Source organism: Cricetulus griseus, chromosome 4 (genome assembly GCF_003668045.3).
Source record: "Cricetulus griseus strain 17A/GY chromosome 4, alternate assembly CriGri-PICRH-1.0, whole genome shotgun sequence".
In the NCBI taxonomy this organism is placed as follows: domain Eukaryota; kingdom Metazoa; phylum Chordata; class Mammalia; order Rodentia; family Cricetidae; genus Cricetulus; species Cricetulus griseus.
The window spans coordinates 119,187,155-119,201,323 of NC_048597.1; the positions used below are offsets into that span (position 1 = coordinate 119,187,155).

The 14,169-nt window shown below is 41.5% G+C and overlaps 1 protein-coding gene across 1 annotated transcript; it reads left to right on the plus strand.

Moving 5' to 3' along the window:
• The first annotated feature begins 464 nt into the window (after nt 1-464).
• Msantd4 (Myb/SANT DNA binding domain containing 4 with coiled-coils) lies at nt 465-12,577 on the plus strand. The gene is made up of 3 exons (XM_027415203.2): nt 465-618; nt 8,861-9,476; nt 10,133-12,577. Exons 2-3 carry the CDS (start codon nt 9,015-9,017, stop codon nt 10,706-10,708), a joined length of 1,038 nt encoding a protein of 345 aa, XP_027271004.1. The 5' UTR covers nt 465-618; nt 8,861-9,014; the 3' UTR covers nt 10,709-12,577.
• The last annotated feature ends 1,592 nt before the right edge of the window (nt 12,578-14,169 follow it).

Sequence of the window (14,169 nt, forward strand, 5' to 3'; positions counted from 1 at the left end):
TAAAGGGATAAGGGGGCTGAGAACATGGAAAACACTGAAGAAACCGCCCCAAGACCACTGTTCAATTTGAGGTCAAGGTTATTAGATTTAAGAAGGCAAAGACACTCTCAGAAGCCGAGGTCGCCGCTAGGTAAGAGAGGATCTGGCCCAGGGACCCGGTGGAGGTAAGCCAACGCTCTCCATTTTGCTTTTCCCTTGTAATAGGTCGAGGGTCAAGGGCAGGGAGTAGAATTTAGAGATGGGGAGGCCAGTGCCCCAATCGGGCAAGCAGCGAGGCAAGCCTATTGCTAGGGACCAATCCTTTGCTAAAGCACGCTTGATTGACAAGGCCACGTGACAAAGTGAGCGCTGAGCGGGAGGCGAATCGCTGCGGGGCGGTGTCCAGGGCACTAACCCGGAACCGGTTTGGGACTCGATTCCCATTGTGAGACCTGGCCTGGGGCGGGCTCTCAGGCAGAGTGGCAATCCTCCCTGGACCAATGGATTAACGGCAACGCATGAGCAGCAGCCATCTCAGCCAATAGAGGTAGACAGAAGTTGATGGGCGGGGCTCCACGAAGCCTCTCTTTTTCAGCACCCTCAGGGGGGGATTCTATGATGGTGCCGCCGGGGTCGCAGGTGAGTGTTGGGTTGCAGGGGAGCAGAGTGTCGGGGAGCTCGAAGCCTGGGAATACCTCACAGGGGTGGATCCCGTGGGGCGTCCCCATTACGGGCTTTGGCCTTGGCTTTGCAAAGCACGGGATCATGAGCCTGGGAAGAAAAGTCCCACGCGCGGCTATCACCTGACCAGGGAGGAGGGGAAGGAGCCCGGGCCTCTACAGAAGTGATGGGCACCTAGACGGGGCTGTCACTCACCGTTCACAGAGGAAGAGTATCCCTCCAAGTTGCATGGACTCTAATTGGGCCAAGCAGCATCCTGAGTCAGACGCTGACCCCACCCCCAACCCCCTCCGTGATCCCCATCTTCCCGAGGTCTCGGCTGAACCTTCACACCCTAGTACTTTCTAGAGGGAGACCCTTAAGTAAACTTCAGTTGTGTTTACCACCTCAAGTTTTGAAGGAAGAAAAGTAGTTTTCCCGTAAGAATGTCGGGAAAGGAAAGTCACTCATGAAACGGGTGGAGGGAAGTTCTTAGATCAGGAATGGTTTCCTTCTTAACTGCATAGTGAATTTAATCTTTTTCCTCCTTTCTTATATATTTTTCTTTTTTCTTTCACCTAGGTTTTATTGTATGTTTTTTCCTCAGATCTCTTAGTTCTGTGTTAGGCACAGCCTTAGGAAGATCATCTTAATTGCTAGTCCCTAGGGGGAAGATGCCCAGTTACTGTACGCCATTGGTGGTTATGTTCGTGCTCTGCGGAACAATTCTGTTTTCTAACAGAACAGTAGAGAATGATTGTGGATGAAAGTCCAGAAAAACAGCTGCTGTCTGGGATTTGGACATTGGGGGTCCGAAAGTTAGAGGTTGTGACTGTCAAGTTCCTTGGTGTAAGAATAGGATGAAAACAATAAAGGGGTAGAGTGCTTGACATCAGAAATGGCTTCCTATTCATTTTATGACCTGTTTTATCCCTGACATCATGAATAGTGCCTCAGACATAGTAGGAGCTCAGTAAATATTTTGGGGGAAACTTAACTTGGGAGTGAGTCACACACAGAAAAACAAACTTCTCATACACGGATGGTACTATAATGCAAAGAATGGGACAGACAGACATAGTCACAATAAAAATAGCTTTTGTTTTTGTGAACACAGCTAACAAATTTTACGTTAGGCTGTACTGAGCTAGAAATTTCTTCAACTGAGTAGTGTCAAGGCTTCATATAAAAATTTTCCCTGGATTAAGCCAAGACCAACCAGAAATCTAAGGTGGGTTCTATAATAGAGTTCTCTAGAGTAACAGAACTTATAAAACGACTCTCTTTCTCTTTCTCTCTATCTATATATATGTGGGGGGGCTTATTAGAATGACTTACAGGGTACAGTCTCACTAATCCAACAATGGCTGGCTATGAATGGAAAGTCCAAGAATCCAGTAGTTGCTCAGTCACAAGGCTGGGTGTCTCAGCCGGTCTTTACTGTACACCAGCATCCGGAAGAAGTAGTCTCTAATGCCAGTGAAGGAATGGACTTGCTAGCCAGGTGAGAGCAAGGAGGCAAAGAGCAAAAGCTTCCTATTTCTGTGTCCTTTCGTAGGCCTCCAGCAGGTCTCAGCTCAAGATCCAGATTGGAAGTGGATTTTCTTAGTTCAAATTAAGCAATAATCCCTCACAGATGTGCCTTTCATTTTTGGGTTTTAGTTAATTCCAGATGTAGTCAAGTTGACAAGCAAGAATAACCATCACAGGTTCTAATATCAAGTCTATTGAGGTTAGAAATGCAGGGAAGTGTATTTTATCAATGAAATAGTTCATTAGCTCAGCATAGCTCAGTTGGAGACAAAGATGCCATCTGTAAACTCCAAGTATAAACATAACTGTTTGTGGGGGAAAGCCTATGCAGTTAGCAGCAACACTGAGGAGTTTTAAAACACACAGATTTTGGTAGGTTAAAAGAGCTGCTATTTGTGCCATTTGGCAATGTCATTAGAACAGTCCAGTTAGCTGGGCATAGTGGAGCACAATTTTAATCCCAGCACTCCAGGGGCAGAGACAGGCAGGTCTCTCTGAGCTCAAGGCCAGCCTGGTTTACAAAAGTGAGTTAGTTCCAGGCCATCCAGGTCTGTTAACCCTGTCTCAAAATAACAAGAAACTAGTCCATTTAGTAAATAGTAAGTTGATCTTGTATTTTTGAGAGAAACAAAATCTGAAGGTGGATACTGTATAAAATTATATTGTTAATTGTAGTCATTTTTATTAAGGAATTTAATCTGTGTATATTATTTCAGTAACAGTGCCTTCATGTAGGAGAAAAATTCCTTGAATTTATAAAAAGAAACAAAAAACATTGACCTTTTACACTTACTTTTTTCAATTTCAATATAGTTTCTCAGTCAAGTATAGGGTCTTACTAAGCCAGTGTTAAAGAGTAGCTGGTATTAGTCCTCAATCCAGTTTTCTTGCTTTGATTCCCGGCATGTCTCCCTTTGAGTTGTCCTTCATTACATCTTTTGTTGTGTGTGACCCAAATTGATAATTCCCTCTCAAAGTCCTTTTGGGATCTTATCAAAGATTTCTGAGTCTTGACGCTCGCTATAGTTAGTGTTCTAATATTCACCACATTTTAGGGCTAATCATTTAGTAAAGAAATAGTAATTATGTCCACTTCTGAATTAAGAGATAACAGGGGTAGCTGATACTTGTGAGCTTACTGTAACTCCACCATTATAAAGTTAATTGGATTAACTCTCTTAATCCTTAAATGCTATCCTAGTCGGGTTTATTACCTAGTAAACATGCTTGAGAGGCTCATTTGCTTGAGATCAGAAGGCTAATAAGAGATAGAATTGGTGCACTGGGAAGGCAGGCGGATCTCTGTGAGTTCAAGACCAGCCTGGTCTACAAGAGCTAGTTCCAGGACAGCCTCCAAAGCCACAGAGAAACCCTGTCTCGAAAAACCAAAACTGAGAGAGAGAGAGAGAGAGAGAGAGAGAGAGAGAGAGAGAGAGAGAGAGAGAGAGAGAATTGGCAAACAAGCCTATGTAGTAATAACTATCTGTTCACAATCTTTAGCATCTGGACTCCTTTCTGATTTTTTCATATACTTTCCTTATGCCTCTGTTTTACTATAAGCTACCTGATAGCAGGAGTAATGTATTTATCTTTGATTTTTTTCATGTCTATAACAAAATAATTGATTATAATATGGACTGGTAGTATATATCAAGGACACAAAGGCCTAAGTAATTGGCTTATTCAGAATAGTGCTTGTTGTACAAGCATGAGGACCTGAATTCTGTTCCTGACACCCACCTGTCTCAGAAAATAAGGTAGAGTGATAGAGGGAGATACTCAAATCTCCAAGCAATGTGCTCTCTCTCTCTCTCTCTCTCTCTATCTATCTCTCTCTCTCTCTCTCTCTCTCTCTCTCTCTCTCACACACACACACACACACACACACACACCAGACTTCAATGTGAAGACTTTCTGAACTGTTGACCTAAACTGAGGATGAGTTTGATTGGCAAGACAGAAGGGCAGACACCAAGGGTGTTGGGTGATACCTCAGGAATACATGTTTGATAGTGCTAAGACAGGGACTGTAACAGCAGAGCTATGCTGCTCTGTACAGCAGCACATAGCCATATGTTGCTATTGAGCACAGAAATATGGTTAGTACAAATGGATGTCCAGAGTATAAAATATATTTCTAGGATTAGAGTAGGGATATAACTCAGTGGTAGAAAACGTGGCTTTTTCACATGTGGGACTGTAGGTTCAATTCCCAGCACTGGGTTTGGAATACTGGTTTGAGATAATTTATTTATATAAACATAATGCAATGTATATCAATAGCTTAAATTAGTTTTGTATTGAAACAATATTGGGGTATACTGAAGTAAACTAGTTGATTTTTTACTTGTTTTCTGATATGACCATCAGGTTTAAAAGTAAACACCTTTAGCTTGCATTTATGAGTTGTTGGATTTAGTGGTATGCTTGTGTGCTCATGTGCACACATGAAGAGGGCAATCGAGAAATGATGTGCAGGCAGGGACCTGTAACAGGAAGAAAGGAGCAGGGTGGGGTGAGCTATCACTGTAATGCTGTAGAAGGCCTCCTCTGGCAGGGTTTTAAGCAGATAGTTCACTTTTGATGAATGAGTGTTTCTTATTTACTCAGTCTGACAGTGGAGATTCCAACCTTAACTTCTGATCTAGTCATAATTCTAATAGAGTTAGGGGGAGTTGTCCAAATATATTCTCTACATAAAACTAGTTCTCGGGGCTGGAGAGATGGCTCAGTGGTTAAGAGCACTGACTGTTCTTCCAGAGGTCCTGAGTTCAATTCCTGGCAACCACATAGTGGCTCACAACCACCCTGAATGAGATCTGGTGCCCTCTGCTGGCATGCAGGCAGAAGACTGTATCCATAATAAATAAAATCTAAAAAAAACCAAAAAACAAAAAACAAAAAAACTAGTTCTCAAAAGAGGGCTACTCTTCTCTAATATGAATTAGCTTAGCTTGCATTTGATGAGTTTCCGGCAAATAAGTCTCTTGAGTTGGTTCTTAAGAAGTAGACATGATCCCTTTCTAGTATTGTCTATTTCATTCTGCTATGCCTTGTTCTCCCTTAAAATGAACTGACTTTTTTCTGTTTGAGAAGTGCTTTGTGATGGAAGATGCCTTCTTTAATGACCTCTGAAGAGGAACTGGTTAGCATCTGCTGTACCTGCATGCCTTGCTTTCTCTATATCATTTTTTTGTTTGTTGTTCTTAAGATGGGACTTTATTCTGTTGCCTGAGCTGGCCTTGAACTTCTAGGCTTAGGTGATCCTGCTTCCTCAGTCTCCTGAGTGACTGGTATAATGGGCTTTTTCTGATGCCCATTATATATATTAGCCTCCAGGTGTTGTTCAGTTTGTGAAAAGTACTAAGTACAAACTAAGATACCGAGTAACTTTAGAATGTACACTGGAAACTGGTCATGGTGGCTCATGTCTGTAATTCCAATACTTAGTATGCAGGAAACTGAGACCTGAGAATTGCCTGGGCTAATGCAAAGCAAGATGCTGCCAAAATAATGATGATAATGATGGAGGTGATGTTGACAACTATATTCTAAATTCTTAGTGAAGAAAACAAGTAATTTTATTATAATTTTATATTAATGACATTTACAGTGACTATGGAATATATGGGTTTATGTATAATTTGTTAAAATCACACCTCAGGTTTTCACTTGAATACAACTACTGGGAAATTTTAAACTGCATGTGGGTCTCCTTGTATTGATATTGGACAATGTTCTAGTATTTCAGTATATAAAGATGTGCTCGAGGAGCTATAGACTTAGAAAATGTGACTTGATTTCTGATATTGAGTTCCATGGCTAAAGAAGAAATGCCTTGTCCATCAGTTAAGACTAGCAATGGAGTTTGGAAAAAGTAGCACATTTTGTGTTGACAAGTACTCACAATTGAGCCTTGGACTGTGCTTGCATGGACATGTACATTTCCTTTTTCACTTTATTTTTTAAAATTGTATTTGTTAAGGTGTGTGTGAGAGTGCAGGCCATGTTGCACCTGGGGAGGAGTGGGCCAGAAGACAACTTTTGGGAGTTGGCTCTCTCCACCATTGCAGAGGGTTCTGGGATCAGACTCACAGCATATTTGTGCAGCAAGTGCTTTTATCCACTGGGCCATCTTGCTAGCCCTTCATTTTGCAGTTTGTTTCTCCTTTGCATTCACATTAGCATCGTAATGCTTTCAGAAACATCTGCACACAAATATGACAGTTGTTGCATTGACTGAATATTTTTGTGCCTCCCCCATTGCTGTAGTGATATGGGAACACTTCCCATTACAGCATTGTACATGTTCAACATCATTTTAGTTCTCACTCATTTTGTAAGGCTGTCTGACTTCAGGTTTTAGCTTTTTAAAGTGTCTCCAGTGACTTCCTTACTGGTGGAAAAGGATGGTGGAGTCTGTTTGCTGAGGAGCCATTTTTCCCCTCGATAAGGTGGTATGGGCTTCACTCAGCCATAAGTCACTATGTGACTTTATTGTTTTGTCATGTTTTTCTTATATGTATGTACTTTGTGTGCCATAGAACCTTCATTTTCTTGACTTACTCCTTATATTATCTTTTTTCTCTTTTCCCTATCCCATCTCCTGGTCACTTTTAATTTTATACTTTTTTTCAAAGCTTCTATTTGTTAGACACAATACCATGTGTTGGAGACACTGTCTTTGAAGCAGGTGAGTTGGGGGGTGATAAGCAAAATATTTACATCACTCATTCCTTCAAGTGTCCTATAGCATACAAGAAGTAGTATAGTGAGGTTGGCTTAATGACATATAAATCAGTTTGTTTCAGTATTTTTCGTAGTAGATGAGTGGTCCATGTCTGGGATGTAGATCAGAGGACTTAGGAAGCATATATGAGGCCCTAGGTTTGATTTCAGGCATTCATAAAACGTGCCTGTGATCCTAAAGCCTTAGAAGTGAAGGCAGAATGATCTGAAGTTCAAAACCATCATCAGCTATGTAGTCAGTTTGAAGTTAGTGGGTTACATGAGACCCTGTCACAGAAAAATGAAATAAAATAATTTAATTAAGGTGTTCTAAAATGTGCCCTAAGCATATTTATATTAGATGTTAAAGTATCCAATTAAATTTTTTATCAGAAATTATTTGATATATACTAAAATAATATTAGCCTTTTTGTTCTCGTGGACTAGCTGCATGTGCACTCTATTGTAACCTTTAATTATACTTTAGTAATACTTTAGTTTTCAGTGCTATGGGATAAATACTGTCATTTTTAGCTAGTTTCTAGCTCCTGCCAGAAAATGGAGTATTTATATTTAACTCTTTTGATTTAAACACACCTACACACCTGTTGCTGAAATCAGGAACAATACCAGCACTACTATGATTTGCTGTCCCTTTGCCAAAATTATTTCAAGTTATCTTTGATATAGCAGCAAAAATTCACATTGTTTATTTGGCACAGACCTAGTGTCTGTGTGTTTTAAATTGTGTATTCTTCACTGTATCTGTGCTAAGCTACATTCTTAGCACTTTCTAAGTGTAGCCATATACAGGGAGGTAAAGTGACTTAACCCCAGTCTCAGGCCTAGGGCTCCCTTTCATTCCCTCTCTGCTTTGGTTCTTATCTCCCTCTCTTCATATTTTCCCCTCTAGCACTAAAGGTAGAGCCCAGGGCCTTGGGCCTTGCACATGCTAAAGAAGTGCTCTGCCAGTGAAATTACATATTCAGCTTTTTTTATTTTGAGAAAAAGCTTCACTATGTATGTATCCAAGCCTGGAACTTGGACTCTTGCTGCCTACCTCTGAGTCTGAAGTCAGTGTTGTCTACATCTGTCTCAGATCTAGTGTTCTGGCCCAGGGACTCTGGCTCCAGAGTCTGTGTTGATAACTATAGCACACATTGTCTTTAAGGAGTGTTCTAATTTATAAATACTTTTTCTTGAATTCCATTCACATAAGGCTTGCATTTGACTGTAAGTGTACTACTAGCATGTTGGCATTGATTATACATATTGAATCACTGAGCTTCAATTTATCATTAAATATCTTTAGAAGTTTTGCAAGAGTATTTTAGAAATAGTTTGCTTGCAAGTTCATTTATGCTTCTTTAGAACATTTAGTTCTCTCTGGCTTCTATTGGTTCAGAAAGTGGCTGCTTGGAAGACAGTTATCCCACAAGAATGGGCAGAAACTGAAAGATGCGTTGGGCATATTTTTGGTGATGTTATTAAATATGCATAGTTGGTTGAATAGAGATCCTTGGAGCTAGAAAAAAATACTAGATAAAGGTTTATAAATGATAGTAAAATGCTTTTTTAAATTTTAAAAATGGGGAATTAGTTTTTATTTGTAACTCTGTAAGGGAGAGCTCAAACAGTAGTAGACTTGTGTATTTCTTGATTCAATTTAGCTTTGTATATTTACTATTTTTTTACTTTAATAGGGGATATTCTGCATTGGGAGTTCCTGCAGAAATATTTCACATAAATGAGCCCAAATTGTGACGGTTCAGAGATACGTTTATATAAACTGAGGCTGAATCAAATTTCAGCTTTTATTTGAGCCATGGTAGTGATCCAGTGGTTTCAAGGTATAGTTGCACAGTTGTTATAGCAATACAGCTCACTGGTTGCAGTATGTTGTGGAAGTTGTAGGTTGATGGATTTTTTTTTTTCTTTTTCTTTTGCTTTTCCCCTTCAGGTGTCTAGAACGCTTCCATGACTGGATGAATGAAAGCTCAACGATTTTGAACTAAGAACCGACAAGGGCTTGTCCTTGGGTTTCCTTCTGTGTAGCGAATTCTTCATATACTTTGCACAGCTCTTCTTGCCGTTCACACCTGCAAGCTTTAAAAATGAAGCAATTGAAAAGAAAAAGGAAAAGCAATTTTAGTGTTCAGGAGACTCAGACTCTTTTGAAAGAAATTACCAAAAGGAAAGAAGTCATTTTTTCCAAGCAACTCAACACGACAATAAATGTGATGAAGCGTATGGCTTGGGAGGAGATTGCACAGTGCGTCAATGCTGTAGGAGAAGGAGAGCAGAGGACCGGGACTGAGGTGAAGAGACGCTACCTCGACTGGCGCGCACTCATGAAAAGGAAGAGAATGAAGGCCAACATGAAGCTGGTTGGTTCTGGGTTTCCTCTTCCTACGTCGGATTTAGACGACTCCCTCACTGAAGAGATCGATGAAAAAATTGCATTCCGAAATGATGCAAATTTTGACTGGCAGAACGTGTCAGATTTCCGGGATGCAGGTGGATCCCTAACAGAGGTCAAGGTGGAAGAGGAAGAAAGGGACCCACAAAGCCCAGAAGTAAGTATTAACCTATGAGGCATGTTTCCTTTATCAGCTACCCACATGTGTAGGGGAAGCTCCCATATCTTGAAGCTCACAGACAATCATTCTGTTTTCTCCTGGTGTTCTTAATGCCTATCTTTTCACCTAAATGTAATTACTTCGCTGATACATACATATTAGAGACATCGGGCAATTCATTTAAATAATCTTAAGAGTTCAGATTAAGTAGTTTTATGTGCTCAAACAGCATAGAAAGTTATCAGCCATTGAGGCAGGGCTGGGGAGATGGCTCAGTGGGTAAATGGCCCGAGACTGACATCCCTGGAACACCCATTAATGCTGAATGCTGTAGCATGTATCTGGAACCCCAGCACTCATATGGTAGAGCCTGGAGAATAGACCTGAAGCTTCCAGGCTGCTAGCCTGGAATTTGCCTCACAATAAACAAGGAAGACCCTGCTTCAACATGGTGGAAGGCAAGAGCCAACTCCGGAACAAATGTCCTCTGACCTCCATAAATGTCCTATGGTCTACATTCATCTGCACTCAGACATACACATACACAAATAAGTAGTAAATGAAACAATAATTATTCAAAGCTAATAATGGAGCAGACTGACAATGACAGTAAGAGCAGTTACTAAATTAGCTTTCCTTTTCTTTTCTCTCAGTTTGAGATTGAGGAGGAGGAAGAAATGTTGTCATCTGTCATACCCGATTCCAGAAGGGAAAGTGAGCTCCCTGACTTCCCTCACATTGACGAGTTTTTCACCCTCAATTCCACACCGTCCCGACCCTCATATGACGAGCCCCATCTGCTCATGAACATAGAGAAACAGAAACTGGAGCTGGAAAAACGCCGACTGGATATCGAGGCAGAAAGGCTGCAGGTGGAAAAGGAGCGGCTGCAGATAGAGAAAGAGCGGCTGCGCCACCTGGACCTGGAGCACGAGCGCCTGCAGCTGGAGAAGGAACGGCTGCAGATCGAGAGAGAGAAGTGGAGGCTGCAGCTGGTCAGCGCCGAGAAACCCGCCATAGACAACGAACTCGGCCAGGGGGAGAAGTCCATGCTGCAGCCACAGGACATAGAAGCAGAGAAGTTGAAACTCGAGCGAGAGCGCCTGCAGCTGGAGAAAGATCGGCTGCAGTTTTTGAAGTTCGAATCTGAGAAGCTGCAGATTGAAAAGGAGCGCTTGCAGGTGGAGAAGGAGAGACTGCGGATTCAGAAAGAAGGGCATTTGCCTTGACTGGTCTCTGCCCTCTGCCTGGCAAAGATTTATGAACTGTAGCTTTCCCCATCAGTTGATGCAAAGGTGGTTGGTGAATTAGCTACTTTATTGCCACCCCTGTCTAATGTCAGTGTTTTTAGTAGGAAAAAGATAGTAACACATAGGTAGCCACGTGGTTTAGTAGTGTGTTATATAAAAGCTCTGCCCACCATAAACTGATAGCAGAGGATCTGTTAGACTCTTCCACATTAGTAATACTGCATAGAGTCTTGTCTTATTTGTGCAACCCAAGTTTATTGTAATGTCTACAATAAAGTTCCCATCCAGTGATTCTCAAGTGCAGTTTGGGCTCCCAGAAGACATTTGGGATTGTGTGGAGACTTTATTTTGGTGGCCAAAGTAGATGGGTGTGGGCTGCTACTGGCTTCTTATCAGTAGAGGCTCCAGGCCCTGCTACATACTATGTAATGCCTGGCTCTCCTCTTTGCAGGAAAGAATTACTTATCCAGCCCAAAATATCACTAGTGCCAAGTTTGAGAAACCTAACCCTGGCCTAACTGTGTACCTCTATAGTTATCTCTACAGTTTTAGAATATTAAAACTTCAGGTATTTATGTGGGTAGATATTTAAATGGCCAAAAGCATTTTAACTGTGAGACATTACTGTGTAGTATATTGGATATAGGGAGTGGTGGAGATTGTAGGTACTTTTTTTATTCCTATGGTGTTGCCTATCAGTAGACTGAAACTTAGAAGCAAACCTGAGACTATCTGAGATAATATAAAATGAGTCACTTTGAAGGCATTACCCCTCAAGAATGAACACAATTGGGAAGCTTTAGTTCCCCCTTCTTTAAATCTGTTGTCTTAGTTTGAATACAGAATTTAGCATTTCATTTACATACTGAGACGTTATGTAAGAGACAGTTAGAAGGTAGTAAAAATGATACCAGTGCCAAAATGGTGGCAGTAGGCCATGTTAAACCCCATGAACTGCTGATTGAGTTTTAAAAGTGAAGAATAGTCCTTTGAGACAGAGATGGGGGCAGTGTCCTCTGCATCAGCAACAATGGTGTTGAAATGATAGAAGTAGCTGTGTGCTATGGTTAGCAGAAGCACTTGCTTAACTTAATCTCTGCAAGAGTCTATGAAAGGGTAATTTCTGACTCCACAATCTGAAGTTCAGAGCAGTCCTGCAGTAAGTAAGTGACTGATCTTTATACAGTGGTGTAGTTTTGTCTTTGCCCCTTCAGGATGACTAAACCCTGGAATTCTGAAAGCAAAGGGCTAGCTTTGCCTGATGATTTGCCTATAGTGTCTTGATGGTGGTTTATCACAAGAAAGTGCTTTCTGATGCACAAGGAAATGACTGCACAAGTTCACTTTGTGTTTTCTGTATTCTAGGGCTGATAGCTTTAATACAATACTTCTGTTGACACACTACCTTGATTCTGTTAATTTAAGAATGGCTAGATGTTTGAATAATGGGTATGCAGAGGGAAAATATACCCATGATTACTTATCCTGATTTTGAAATAGTGTTATTTTTTTATAAGTCTATTAAAAGCTTCTACCTTAGAAAGAAATTTGCTTGTCTGAAAGCTTATCATTTGAGGGGACATGTTATTCAGCATAGTCAGAAAGTGAAGTGGAATGGGTTAGAGAAGCTAATACATGTGTTAGACTTGTGAGCTACATACCAAATATTATTTATACCTACCCCCCTTGTGTTTTGTTTTGTTTTGTTTTTCAAGACAGTGTCTCCGTATTGCCCTGACTGTGCTGGAACTATCTCTGTAGACAAGACTGTCCTCGAACTGAGAGATCCGCCTGCCTCTGTGTCCTCTGTGCTGGGATTAAAGGTGTGTGCCACCCTTCTCTCCATAACTTGTTGTAAATGAAAAATTTTTTCATGCAGTGTCTTAGCTTGGATTTCTCTTGCTGTGAAGTGACACCATGACCACAGCAACACTTATGAAGCTTATGAAGGAAAAGATTTAATTGGAGCTAGCTGGCTCACACTTTGAGATTTAGCCCATTGTCATCATGGTAGAAGCATGACAGCATGCAGGCAGACACAGTGCTGGAGAAAGAGCTCTACATCCTGACCCACAGGCAGCAGAAGGAGACTGTCCCACACCGGGCATAGCTTGAACATATGAGACCTTAAAACCTGCCCCAACAGTGACACACCTCCTCCAACAAGGCCACACTTCATAATAGTGCCACTCCCATGTGACCAAGCATTCAAGCATGAGTGTATGGGGACCATTGCTATTCAAACCACCATATTGACTCCCTGGCCCCCATAAGATTGTAGCCATAACATAATGCAAAGAATTCATTCAGTAAAACTTCAAAAGTCTATAGCAGTCTCAATGTTTAAAAGTCTTCTGAGACTCATGAAATCTTTTAACTGTAATCCTGTAAAATCAAAATAAAAAAGCAGATCACATACTTCGAGTATACAATAGCACAAAATATGCATTGCCCATTCCAAAGTGTAGGGAAGGGAGCATAGTAAGGAATTACCAGACCAAAGCAAGACCAAAAATCATCTGGGCAAACTCCAAGCTTTGCATTTTCATGTCTGATGAGCATGAACACTTTTCAGATCCAACTCCAACATACTTTTCTCTTGGGCTGTTTTCACTCCCTGTTAGCAGCTTTCCTCAGCAGGGATTGCACAGTTCTGGCATTTCGGACATCTTGGGGTCTCTAAGGCAATCCAGGCTTCATCTTTGCAGCTTCGCACAATGACCTCTTTGGGCCTCCATGGCAGGGACATCCCTGCCATATGCCTGACCTTAGCAGCTTTCCCTAGTTAAGGAGGGACATTCCATAACCACTTTCTTGTATCCTTGACTGTAAAACCAGAACCACATGGCTGCCAAGCTGCCAAGTTTTACTGCTTGCTGGGGCTGGGATGTGGCCCCCCCTTTCAGTTCCATCTCCACTGGCTTTCTGTGTTCCAGTTTGTTTCACTGCCCAAACTTGTCTGTCCTTGAACTTGCTCTGTAGTTCAGGCTGACTTTGAACCCAGAGATCTGCATGCCTGTGTTCCGAGTGCTGGCTGGGATTAAAGACCTGTACCACTACACCTGGACCCAAGCTGCTCTTTAGTCTTTTCACAAGTTGGAAGCTTAGCTGGATGGGGTCCTGCCCTGAGGTCACCATCCCCTTTATTCCATCTAACATCCCACTTTAATCTGTTTATCTCCCGGAACACAGGATTTAGCTCCATTCCACTTCCTGTGTCCCCTTTCTCCTCAAGTTGTTCCCTTTGTAACAATTTCCTCAGCTTGCTTCTTTTCATTACAGATTTTTAGAAGCATGGCCACTAATAACCATGTGACAGCCCACACAAGGCTGATTTGAAATTTCCTCTGTAAATGCAATTAATTCAATTTAGCCTCAGGCAGCCTTTCTGTATAAGGGCAAAAAGCAGACACATTCTTCATCACAGCAACTATATGACC

Excerpts from the sequence above, each read along its gene's own strand:
- Msantd4 (XM_027415203.2), top strand. The coding sequence starts at position 9,015 with ATGAAGCAATTGAAAAGAAAAAGGAAAAGCAATTTTAGTGTTCAGGAG. Across the intron at positions 9,477-10,132 it reads GGGACCCACAAAGCCCAGAA|TTTGAGATTGAGGAGGAGGA; the intron begins GTAAGTATTAAC and ends CTTTTCTCTCAG.